Below are 12,714 nucleotides of genomic sequence, written 5' to 3'. Positions count from 1 at the left end.
GTTTGATTACATAGACATTCTCCATGAAACTCTCAACTCCCACCTTATTCTTTTTCTTACTATGATGCAACAAATCTTCCTCTTGACTAGAAAAAGCTTTACTAGTCTCTTTTTTTTCAAAATCTTAACAAAGCTCACCATGTATTTATTTTTATTTACACATAAAATTTTTTAATACTATTTTGTAAGCAACTTTTATGTCATTCTTCGACATAAACACGACATATTTTTATTAATAAACTTTTACATTTGTTGTGTCTAAATAATGTAAGTTACTAATCCATAATATTTTGTCCTTATCCATAGTTTGGTATGTCATTTTTAAATCCAGACATTTAGAGCATTTTTGGAAAAGTTTTTTCTCCTTCAATTTCAACTATTTTTATGAAAAATAAGTCATTTATAAAATAAGTTAGATGCATGGAGCATCAGCTGAAAATTTTGTTAATTTTTTTTGAAAAATAAATTATTTTTATGAATCTAAAAATTGTAGCTTATAATTATTTTTCAAATACTTATTTTCCCTTCAAACACTTTTTTATTTTCCCTTGACTATAATGTGGGCATGTGGCTCATCGACGGTGGCATAACATCTTTTTTTTATATTTATTTTTGACAAATGTTAGTTTTTGATAACGTAAGAATTTGAAAGGTCTTTCTTATTTCTTTCTTCTTTTACATTCAGCATATTTCTTTACAGATTTACGTTTGAATATCTTATTATCAAATTAAGTCATAAGTAAAATTCAATATAATTTTTTAAATTCTTCTCCAACATAATATCAAACATATGAAATCAATTTTTTAACTTGAAACTAATGAACACTTAGACCACTTATGTGGAAAGGGGATAAATTTTTGAAAATAGAAAAAGTCAAATTCTAAAATCTCAAACAGTAAATGCTTTCTTTCATATGTGTCATTTTAATTTAATTCTTATTAATCAGCAATCCATTAAAATTTGAAACAGAACCGCAGCGGAAGAGCAGCACTCACAGCAGAGAATGGGTTGTTGGAGTGGGTGAGAGTGGGAGGGGAAGAAGAAGAAGAAGAAGAAGCAAAAGGGTGTTTGAGCAAGTTCGTGGATGATGGCATCGTGGAGAGCCACAGATACTACTTGTCTCGCAGAACCACTCTCGAAATGCTCAAAAACAGAGGCTATTCCATTCCCTCTCACGAAATCGACCTTTCTCTCTCTGATTTCCGCAACATGCATGGTCAATCCCCGGACCCTGATCGCCTTCGCCTCTCCCTCACTCATGCCACCAACTCTTCCAAAAGGGTATCTCTTTTTCTTCTTCATTTTCGTTATTTCAATGTCTTTCCCGTAGAATCTTGAGAAAAATTCAGTTTTTATATAGTGCATGTTTAGGTGAGCGGTTGTAAGATTGATTTTGAAAGAAAGTGAATTTAGTTTAAATTGATTTGGGGGTGAAGTGATTTAATATTATCATTTTTTTTTACTCTGGGAGCAAAGTTTGATGAAAAACTTATGTGAATTTTCTAAACTAAGGCAAAAGAACATCTGTAACTGTACTGAAATCACGTCCAGCACAGTTGGTAAATGTCTGGGTAGCGTGTTGTTAGGGGTTTGATTTGTGACTATTTGAATGGACAGGACTTTGTTGGAAGAGGCAGAATTCACTTCAATGGTGTCTACGATCTCTAAAGGAATTAGTCTCCCATTATTGGTTGGGAGATATCCTTGGTGTAAACCAAAAACAAAAATCAATCCTGATATTTTTGTAAAACTAAACAGATACTTGGACCGCATTGGGATTAAGTGTGTGTTTGGCTCCCTGTTGAATTACCCAAAACCAATTTGAATTTGAAATACCAGCTAATGTGATTTTAGGTAGATTTCACATGTTTGGGTTCATGTTGAAAAATTGAGTCTTGGTCCATGATTAATGTTGAGTTGAAGCAACTTTGGTTAATTTTTGCTTTATATAAAAAAATTTCACTGAATTTTACTATTAACTTATTTTTAGGATAAAAAAATCCAACTAAATCGCATTACATTAGAATCAATTTTAACCGAAATCAATTTCATCCAAAAATCAATTTTGTTAATGCTCACTCAACACACACCAGTTCATGGGCACTGCTACTGAAATTTTTCACATGTTTTGTGCTTGTTTTTGTGTAAAAGTAATGTAATATGGAGTCCTCGTCCTTGATTGTTGATGATTTCAGATTTTAGTCATATTCTGTGAGCCAGGTGTTGTGAAAGTTACTGCCATTCAGAACATTGTGGGGCAGATTATTAATAGAGACACTTTGACTGGCCTCATATTGATAGTGGAGAATCATATTACTAGCCAGGCCTTGAAAGCAGTCAATCTTTTCTCCTTCAAGGTTGAAATTTTCCAGGTTTGTAATTCTGTCTTACGTACTTCTGATAGCTGTTCTAGAGATTGGTTTTGTTTGATTTGCTTTTTTTTTTTGTTGGATTTCTAACAGGATTAGTTGACACTATTTTTTCATTACTGACCTCTGCGCTACACTATTTGAAATAGTTGGGTTAACCATGTTGAACAGGTATTTGTGTCAGATATTTCATGGTGTTTGAGTAATATTCAGTTCGGTTATGCTTAGCTGTAGTGTTGTTAAATAACCGCTATAGCGCTATTACATAGCGGAATTTCTGGGATCCATGATTACGACTCTGTCTACTATTGCAGCCGCTATGAGTGTTGTGGTCACATGCATCCTCTTGTCATCTCTGGCAAGTCTCCTGCCAATTGAAATTTTGAGTTAATATTATGCTAATTTTTATGTATTCTATTTTTATTTGCATACAACTTAATTTTATTCATATATAATTGATATATATCATATATTTTAACCATTATGTGACTTCTATATGCCTGTGACTCTATCCGCTATATGATATTAGTGTAACAGAATCTCCACAGTTGAGTAAGTTCATTCAGTTAATGATTTCACAACAGAAGGTTTCTTTGACTCTCTCTCTCTCATTTTTCATTCATTTTCTCTTGATTTTCATCAGTTTCTCAGTGCTTCTTGATTTCTTGAAATCAAGAGCTTTTTCCTCAGTTGGAAACCATGGCTAGTACTATTTAAGTGGTAAAGAATAAGGATGTAGTTTGAAATTGTTCCTTTGTGGAAGGGAAAGAAGAAAAAAGTGAAAATGATTCCTTATACTCTTTGAAGCCAGCATATGTTTAAAATCAGATTAGAAACCTGGAAATTTCCTGAGGATTCCATTCATTTGTTCATTATTAGGAGAGATCCAATCATTATATAGCATAAGTTGCGATACAATCTTCCCCATTTGAAAATTTCTTCATGTGATAGAAAACTTTTTATTTGAACTGTTATGATAAATTAAAACGCAGATATCATAAATATGGATATATATGTACTGAAATCCCTATTTGATCATGCTTCAAATATATCTGATATTCTGCATAAACTGGGAGTTTGTCAACGAAGAAACCTTTGACTTGCAATTTTTGTTAAAGACAACATTGAGTTTTGTGATGCTTACAGATTTTGAGTAACTATGGCATCTCATCCTGAATGGCTTCATTTTGTATCCAGATTTGCTTCAGTGGTGATCCACTAACTAATTATCGTCACTTATGTTTTTTTATCAGTAAATGTTAGTTTGTTAGTTTTGTTGGAAATGTCAGTAGGGAGATTCAAAATCACGACCTCCCCCCTCCCTTCTCCCTTCACCCTTGAGCCCGTTATTTTTTTTATGTAATACTTACATCATGAATCATGTGTATGCAATTTTATTTTTCTTCTAATATGAAACTTATTGACTAGTTTTCTTCTCTGTGCTGACAAAAATTATCAGTTTCATGCCCAACAACTCATGGAAACCTTTTTTTCCCTTCTGTTTAGATCACAGACTTGCTTGTTAATATTACAAAGCATGTATTGAAGCCAAAGCAGCAGGTGCTGACTGATAAGCAGAAGAAAAATCTCCTGAAGAAGTACAATATCAAAGAAAAGCAGGTCAGTTGATATAAATTGGGAAAAAAGCCTATGTCAGTCATGGATTAAGTCTTTTGTACTCGTTAAGATTTTGCACTTGAGATTTAGAGTCTTGCGTAGATAAAAGGAAGTTGCATTTTGAAATTACCAAAAGAAACCAATTTCTGTTGGGAATCAGCAGCAACAATTGATTTCACATTTAATTCATTACTAAACTTTACTGTTTGATAATTGACTCAAATTTTGTCTAGAATAGATATGTGCTACATTGCTGTGGTTACTTATATAGCCTGCTAGTATAATTTAAACTTAATAATGGTAGTTGGCTAGTTAGCATAAGCACACCATTCATGCTTTAATATGATTTGTTAATTTGAAATGCTATCAAGTGAAAAAGTATGAAATATGCTGGCTATGATTAAATGTGCTTTAGAATTTAGATCATCTCAGTATTACTTTAAATTATTTATGGTTGATTACTGAATTAGACTTTACATTAGCCATATGAAATACTGAGATTTTGTATTCATTTTTTATTTTTCTATTACATCACATATACATACTATAGTATAATTTGTATTCTATGAATCTTATTTCAGTTTTATTTTTCATATTCCAACACAAAAATTAAGTTTTGTTGTTTTCAGCTTCCCCGCATGCTACAGACAGATGCAATTGCAAGATATTATGGACTCAAGAGGGGGAAAGTAGTTAAGGTTACCTATAGTGGTGAAATCACCCAGATGCATGTCACATATCGATGTGTTTGGTGATAGTTTCTTGTGCTCTCTCGTATTTTTTATGGTTGAACTCGGTAGTACTCAGCTGTTGTATTATGCTTAAGTTTATATTTGCATGAGTTCCAGCTAATCAATCCTAATGATCTGAACTCTGTAAATTTAGTGGTAAGATTTCTCTCATAAACTCTTGAAGAACAATCCGCTTTGAACAATTCCATTCACAATTTTTATTCTTTTTACATTAACCGTACAAGTTTAAGTTGGATGATGTTTTTCAAATTATATTATCGATCTCACCTTGGGAGATAAGGCTTTTGTTGTTGACAACATGCAAAGTGGTTGCCTCTATAAAAGAAGCTCTAATTTTACACATGAAATTAAGTTAATTATAATTTATTCAAGAGCTTCTTATTAAACCTGCCTTGTTTTTTTTTTAAAAAAAGTCAAATTCATTTATTGAGACTCTTATTAAACATGCCTAAGCAGCTTTATCCATCCACATTAGCTGGTTGTGCATTTGTGAAGAAAATGTGTCCTTGTAGTATTTTCATTTATTATAAAGTTTTTCTTATTTTTTTTTAAAAAAACTTTTTAATATAAATTATTTGGACATGTATTCATATTCATCAAGCCTTGGTCTTGATCAAGGAATAAGAATCCATGCCTCAAATTCCAGGTTGCCCCTGCAGCAGCAAAAGGAATAAGATTTGCCTTCCAAGTGTATGTTTGGATTTCCAATTCAAACCTAGGTTTGAGTCAATCTCTGTTTCTGAGAAGCATCCAAACCTTTTTTCTTTTGCAAAACGGATATTCTGGATCATTAGCTTTATCTTTGAATTCGCACACCGCATTTCAAACGAACATCGAAGCATACCTTAAGTGACTAGTTGAAACGAGATGAACTTAATAATTTAAGTGAGCCATTTTATGCAAGGTTCCGCATTTATAGTTTTTATTTATTTATCAATAAACATATCTATTGAATGATTTACACATCCAGTGGCTTAAGGTTATTGCCACGTACTGCATGTGTAACCCACCTAGAATTTAAAAAAAAAAAAATTGCATTTGGAAAGGGAAATTTGAAATCAGCTCTTCAGTAAAAATGCTCCTTTTAACAAACAGAAAAATGTTGACAACAGTAGTTGTCAACGGAGGATTATTTCCCATTGACTTTAACATATTTGCAGAAGAAAGTAAAACAAAAAAGAGGCAAAGCTTGTTCGGTTGAGATTATTTCTGAGGAAATAATCGTTTAAGATTCTCAACTCCTCCTGGCCAGAGCCGTAGCTATGCCACCGACTATAAGTCCCACAGCCGTTGCAGTGATGCCAATTCCTATTACACCATCTGCATTGATACAACGAACATTTGCAATTCCTTAGTTAATGCTATAATGAAGGGATAACAGCTCAAGAAACAAGTGAGTTATACCTTTAGCAATTCGATCTTCAACTATTTTCTTGAGGGATAGTGCTTGCCTCCAATCAGGTGCAATCTGCAAGAACAAGAGGTCAGAATAAAATTGAGAGAAATAAAAAAAAAAAAAGAAGGATTGGCTCAAAGAGAATCGTTCATGTTAGTCCATGGATGTATATGCATAGTATCCCAAACATGCCATGGTGTTTAGGGTTTTTCTTTGGGCATCATGCAAATTGTTGGTACACCTAGCATAGCATTGGAAATTCCAATTTTACCCTTTTGTAAAAGGGATATGGATTGACAATCTCTAAGCCTCATACCAACTGAGCTAATATGTCAATTATGTTATAAAATATTTAATATCGCTATATATAACACTAAATTTTTTAATGTATATTTAATGCACATGTAAATTTACATAATAAATTTTGTAACAATTAATTTTTATCCAATAATTAATTTGTTTACATATATAAATTGTAAATAAAAATCATACGTAAGTCTCATACAAATTAGCAATCCGTATCGGTTTTAGGGAAGGATAAAACCGAAATTTCACATGTTATACTGGGTGTATCAGCAATTTGCATGGTATCCAAAGAAAAACCCATATGATAGAGTTCAAATTTGGCCCATTGTTTGTGCAAGACTTTCTAGCTTTCAATATTCAAGAAAGTACCACATCATAGTAACAACTAAGATATTTTACAAAAAAAATTATGTGCATTAACTGATAAAATTAAATCTGGCGTCTGACTATGAATACTGGACTTGTATATATATAACCCACTAATTTGCAAATAATAACATATTAATAAAAAAAGCAGCCTCCCAATAGGATGACAACTTTCAAAAAATGAAAAAAAACGAAAGTAATATATAGATTAAGTATCAGCTAAATGAAAAGAAATTCAGTTATTGTTGAAAAAAAATCTCCAAACATAAAATCAAAACCGTGGGTACTGGATATCTCATAAGGATAACAATGGGTCTTCACATTCCTAGGCTCCCACCACACCAACACAATGATCCATTATCTATCTATAACATATGCAGTGAACAAAATTACCGTCTATCACTTGTAGATAGTATTATAAAAAGAAAATTAACTATGACAAGTTCTATGGTGGCTTGTAGATAAAAATCCACTATCTATAAAAAGAAGCATTATATGAAATGACAATTCAGCAGGAAAAGTAAGAAAATTAGTTTCTAGCTACTATCTACAAGTGAGGAAGACAGACCTCCAAACATTGCTCCACAAGCTGCCGGCTCCTTCCATAGTCATTACTTCTATAGTAACCAACAGCCAGAAGATAAAGCTTCTCTCTTTGATGCAAAGGACTTTTATCATTGCCCAAGGAAGCTGCAAATCATAATTAAGGATGTAAAAGGTTAGCCAAGCATATAAAGGTCAGAATACTTCATCAAACATCTCTGTGTAATGCTATACAAGGAAAGCAATAGAAAGAAGGGAAGAGGCTGTGGTCATAGTGCCAATTGCCAGAACTCAGTAGCATAAGCATCTCAAGGCTATCCTTTATTAAAATAGAAAAGAAGAGAAAATTTAAAAGGCTAAATATGCTGTCCGTTAGTGAAGAAATCTCAATTGCATTGTTCAAGGCAGGTTAAACCACAGAACAATATTTTCAGTGATATTTATATGGAGTGAACAGAGTTAGTTGTAGGAAATTTGAGAGATCTTAAAGGCCTTGGTTAAATACGAGCCTTGCAAATGCTAGTTTAGTAAATTCACCGTCTTACATTAAAGTTTGCATGATAATCACAGAAAACCACAATGAACCCAGCGGCTACTTCTGAGAGGTTTTGATGGCCCAGACATAATTGCATTGCATATGCTATTTTGGTGAATTTCCAACTCTCCATCAGACTGGCAGAATAATCAGACAACTCACAATGAACCAATGAGTTGTCTTATGATTTGAGTGTTATTACATTAATTTTGTTATAATGAGCTGAGAAATCCAAGCTAGCACCCCAGACTAGTACATTAATTATACATTATAGGTTTTGAGATGGCATGGCTCATGAAATCCCAAGGATAAACAAGAGGGGGCTCTCAGATGAATGAATGTTAAAAGATGATTAAGCTCAATCAACGAAAAACATGAAATTAATAAGATGTCTTTTAAACTGCTGCACCCATGAATAACCTTTATAATAGACACCGAAAACATGCAACTGATTTTTGAAGCATCAGAAAAACAGAGAATATAACTTTTCTCAAAAGTTTATAAAAGGCTAGTACCAAAAGAATGAAACAAAAAATACTAACTAAATAAGTTTTAAATAAAACAATTTTACAAAAGCAGATCAGAATGGCATACTACACAGACATAATTCTGTAAGTTACAGTACTTTCAAGCATGGCTATCCCACGCTGAATATCTTCCTTTTGCCTTGAATGAACAAGAGCCCATGACAACCTCATTATACTCTCATTCTTCCGCTCCTCAGAGTCACCATTAGCAGCCTCTGCAACTTCTCTCTCACAGCCCTTCAAAACATGCCAAATAGTTAAGACTGAACGAAGGAAAAACAAATAAACATGCCTACACCCAATGCAAGCCAATTTCATCACAGCAAACACAATAGCCAACCTACGACAACAAGTCAAACAGTGTATTTGCAATCCCTGCAGCTACCATTACTGCCATGAGTAGTGTTAGCAACACACTCTATAAATAACATACTTTCCTATTTGTTAAAATTGATTGAAAATTACAAAATTATGTGTAGAGTTCATTGAAAAAAGTGTGGGACCCACACAATTTTAATCATTTTCAACCAAAGAGTGTGTTGTTTCATTTCTCTTACCGCCATAACTGATCTAAAAGACAATTACTAATAGAATTTTCTCCACTTCCTCTATTTAATTTGCAAATTTCTAAAATCTAATTACCAAAGGTTATATAATGTGGAAAACAAAGATCCGAGATCAATTTAAGGAAATTCCTACGACAAATTATCAATTCAAAGCATCCAATTAGATATTAACGTAAAATAAATCAGCCACAAATTAACACAAAAAATGAAAAAAAAAAAAAGAGACGCGAATCGACTCAAGGCGCAACAGTGTTGATGTTCCCAATCAGGATTCAAGAAAAATCATCAATCCTAACATATTCAAATGTCTCCGAAGGCAAAACTAGGGTTATAAAATACAAAAACCAAATACTAAAAACAAAATAAGAAGGGAAAAGGAAAGTTTGGATTTGAGATTGATGGAAGAATGGAAAGGGAAATGAAGGTGAATTACAGCGATGACGTCACGGTCGCACCACGGGATCTGCTCACCGCCGGTGAAGAAGTTTCCGATGGATTCGAAGAGGCTTCCGAACATGGCGTTCATTAGCAGTTATCACTTATTACAAGCATTAATCAGTGACTCAATAGTTTAGTATTTATAGGTTTGGGGTTTTTGGAATTATGCAGCATTTTTTGACCTGTACAAAGCTTGGAAAATGGCAATTATATTTTTATTATGATTAAGTTTTCATGTTAAATAAATAGTAGTACTACTTTTATTCATAAGACTTGATTATCTCATTCATCAACATCAAAAAAAATAATTAATTTAATTGATAATAATATATTTATTTTAAAATTATATATTTATTCAAAAATAGTATTATCATTAATATTTATCATTTTTTCTTATTTTTTTAATATAATTTCTCCCTTATTTAATTGGGAATATTTTAGTTTAAAAATAATTAATATAAAAGACATAATAAATTAGATGTTATAAAAACAAACAATTACACCTTCTAAGTTGTAATTTAAATCTTATGAATAGAAGGAAGGTAGTGTTACTTAATTTTAAAACTTAATATGAAATACATTTTGTGTTTTTCTCTTTTTTTTTTTCTACTATAAGATGATACTGCTATTAATTATGAGTATATTTTGAGATTAAATTATATATGAATTTATAATTTTTCTTTCCTAATTTTTTTTTGAGCAAATAATTGTTAAATTAACATAAGTTTTTGTTTAAAGAATATTAAAAGTGATAAATTTACTATGTTTAGTGAGTAAAATAAGACCCATGAAAGCATAAATAATTAGGGAAATGAGCTCATTAAAGAAAACAGAGTTAATTAAGGAAATCAAACTAATTAAGAAAGAAAATATTACACTATATATAAAAAAGAAGAGAGAGAAAAAAAAAGACACAGATTTCAAGAGAATATAATCTCTTATGAAAGGTAAAGGCTAGAAGTAGGATAAGTAATCATCATCCCTTCCTTCCATCCTTTTTTCTTATCTTATTCCCCTTCACTAAATATTTCCCTTTTGTTAATGTAAAGTCTCCTATGACTATGGGAGGCTAAATCTCTTTTCCTGAGAACTTAACAGTCAACTTCTCTTAATGTAATTTATCTTCCTATCTATTTATGAATATTACATTAGTATTATTTTTTCTTGCGCTTAATATTAATGCTTGTGGCTTAATCACCCATTTGCATGGTAAGTTTTAGGGGTAGCGTTGAGAAACGTTATTTTCTAATAGAATTGAGAAAGAATATCTAAATAAAGCCATTACTAGGGATAGATTGATATTTATTTAGCCTGTTATACATCTCTATTCTTAATACAATTTACTATTTTAGCTCTCCAAAGAGATTTGGGAGAGAAAATAAATAAATTAGGTTCTTTTGTACGGGGGATCAAAGTTAGAGTATACTAGTAGATGCAAGTGTAAATTTGAATAATTATAAATATAGAAAAATCATTAACATTACATTAAAGAGTAACTATAGTAGACTAAGTTCTCAACATTCTTATCTTCTGAATTTTCTTCTACAATATTATTGAATTTTATCATATTTTCTGTCTTTAATTAATTAATTTAAATTCATGTTTAATTCTTTTTCTTATTTGATTTAATTTTCAGCAATTTAATTTACTGTTTTCTACTACCTTTTCCAAATCTTTTTCTTAATTAAATATTTATCTACCTAAGTACAAACAAAGTCTATGTGGATACGATACTTTGACTTCCATTTTAACTTTACTACTTGAGACGCATTGGTGCACTTGTCAATCCATCAACATCCACCCGCATCTACTATGATACTCTATCTTTGGTTCCCGCAGGAAGAGCCTAATTTATCTATTTTCTCTCCCAAATTCCTTTGCAAAAATAAAATAATAAATCACGTTAAGATTAAATATGCATGAAATAGACTAAACAAACATCACTCTATTCCTAGCAATGATTTCATTTCCTAGTTCTGTAGAAAATAACCATTTTCCAATGCATTACTTCCTAAACAATGCATGAGCATGGATGATCAGACCACAATCAGCAACAATAAAGCACAGAAAAGAACAATAAAAACTGGAATTATATTAAATAGATAGTAAGGAAGAGTTACATTACAAGAGTTTGGTCTGTCAGGCTCCCAACAAGGGGGTTTAGCCTCTCATTTCCATGAGAGATTTTATACTTTATGGGTTGATGGGGATGGAAGAAGAAAATGGATGAATAAAGAAAGAGGGGAGAATGACTAAAGAAGGAGAGTTTTCCCTAGTAGAGATGCTCAAGCTTTGAGTGTATTCAATAGAGAACTCTAAGCCTCAGTGTGTCTTTCTCTTTTGCTTCCTACTCCTTTTATAGGCCTAAGGTAGTTTAAAATTCATGCGACCTCACGCTAAGCATGCCCTTCTAGGCTTAGCAGGTATGGCGATGTGATCACGCATTGAGCACGGTAGTGTCTGAGCTTAGTGAGTACGACAACGATCACGCACTTAGCGAGGGATTCGTGCTAAGGGCGCCTTTTGGCTTCCTCGTGGGCATTTTTCACGCTGAGCTCAAGCTGGCCGCTAAGTGAGTTGACGTGTTGGACCTGCCTTGTGCGTTAAACGAGCTGTCTCAATCTTCAACTTTTTCTTCAAGGTTTTTGCATCAATTTTCCTTCAAAGCACTTATAATTTTCCTTCTTTTGACTCCTATTGGTCAAGAATTAAAATGATATTAAAATCTTTATTATTCCATTAAAACAACAGTAAAATAGAGGAATTCTACTCATTTTTAGTCAAAATTGATTAAAAACCATTTGTCACACAAACAAACAGACAACATATAATTATAACTATCTAACCAATCATCACAAATAATTTGTCAAGGGTCGAACACCTCCAAACTCAAACCACAACGCGTACAGATAAAAATGACAATATGTATGTGTGTGTGTGTATGTGTTTATATATATATATATATATATATATATATATATATATATATATATATATATATATTAGAAATGAATTTGCATGCAACAGTATAATTTTTGGAGTTCACACTCTATCGGTTTTATCATTCAATAATTTTATTAGTAAAGAATTATCACAATAATTTTAGAATACGTATCAGTCATTAGATCTTGTATTTATCTCAACAATATAATAGTAAATAAATTAGTAGTTTCAAAAAATAAATAATTCTAAGATAATTTATATGGAGACATGAATTTCAAAGTTAAACTATATGTTGTCTAAAATCACTTTGTCGCTCGATTTTTCAATGTTTTGTTCCTAACTTATTTTTAGCGCT

At 31.8% G+C, this 12,714-nt stretch overlaps 2 protein-coding genes across 2 annotated transcripts; one reads left to right on the top strand and one right to left on the bottom strand.

The window, feature by feature from the left end:
• The first annotated feature begins 945 nt into the window (after nt 1-945).
• Nucleotides 946-4,948, top strand: LOC114399029 (DNA-directed RNA polymerase V subunit 5A-like). The gene is made up of 4 exons (XM_028361124.1): nt 946-1,282; nt 2,197-2,373; nt 3,877-3,990; nt 4,617-4,948. The coding sequence occupies exons 1-4, from the start codon at nt 1,142-1,144 to the stop codon at nt 4,740-4,742; spliced, it is 558 nt and encodes a 185-aa protein (XP_028216925.1). The 5' UTR covers nt 946-1,141; the 3' UTR covers nt 4,743-4,948.
• An 816-nt stretch (nt 4,949-5,764) lies between these two features.
• Nucleotides 5,765-9,556, bottom strand: LOC114399375 (mitochondrial fission 1 protein A-like). Its single transcript, XM_028361564.1, has 5 exons — nt 9,412-9,556; nt 8,511-8,649; nt 7,376-7,497; nt 6,144-6,207; nt 5,765-6,059 (listed from the first exon to the last, which is right to left on the bottom strand). The coding sequence occupies exons 1-5, from the start codon at nt 9,502-9,504 to the stop codon at nt 5,974-5,976; spliced, it is 504 nt and encodes a 167-aa protein (XP_028217365.1). The 5' UTR covers nt 9,505-9,556; the 3' UTR covers nt 5,765-5,973.
• Nucleotides 9,557-12,714: the final 3,158 nt, after the last annotated feature.

This window comes from Glycine soja, chromosome 19, assembly GCF_004193775.1.
Source record: "Glycine soja cultivar W05 chromosome 19, ASM419377v2, whole genome shotgun sequence".
NCBI lineage: Eukaryota > Viridiplantae > Streptophyta > Magnoliopsida > Fabales > Fabaceae > Glycine > Glycine soja.
The sequence above is the reverse complement of the archived record's forward strand: the minus strand, read 5'-3'. Positions and strand labels throughout refer to the sequence as shown.

What these genes read in the sequence shown, in the direction of transcription:
- LOC114399029 (XM_028361124.1), top strand. Translation starts at nt 1,142, where the DNA reads ATGCTCAAAAACAGAGGCTATTCCATTCCCTCTCACGAAATCGACCTT. An exon ending in CCACCAACTCTTCCAAAAGG is followed by an intron (nt 1,283 to 2,196) that starts GTATCTCTTTTT and finishes TGATGATTTCAG; the next exon opens with ATTTTAGTCATATTCTGTGA. An exon ending in TCAAGGTTGAAATTTTCCAG is followed by an intron (nt 2,374 to 3,876) that starts GTTTGTAATTCT and finishes CCTTCTGTTTAG; the next exon opens with ATCACAGACTTGCTTGTTAA.
- LOC114399375 (XM_028361564.1), bottom strand. Translation starts at nt 9,504, where the DNA reads ATGAACGCCATGTTCGGAAGCCTCTTCGAATCCATCGGAAACTTCTTC. An exon ending in GCGACCGTGACGTCATCGCT is followed by an intron (nt 8,650 to 9,411) that starts GTAATTCACCTT and finishes CATGTTTTGAAG; the next exon opens with GGCTGTGAGAGAGAAGTTGC. An exon ending in TTGTGGAGCAATGTTTGGAG is followed by an intron (nt 6,208 to 7,375) that starts GTCTGTCTTCCT and finishes TTGTTCTTGCAG; the next exon opens with ATTGCACCTGATTGGAGGCA.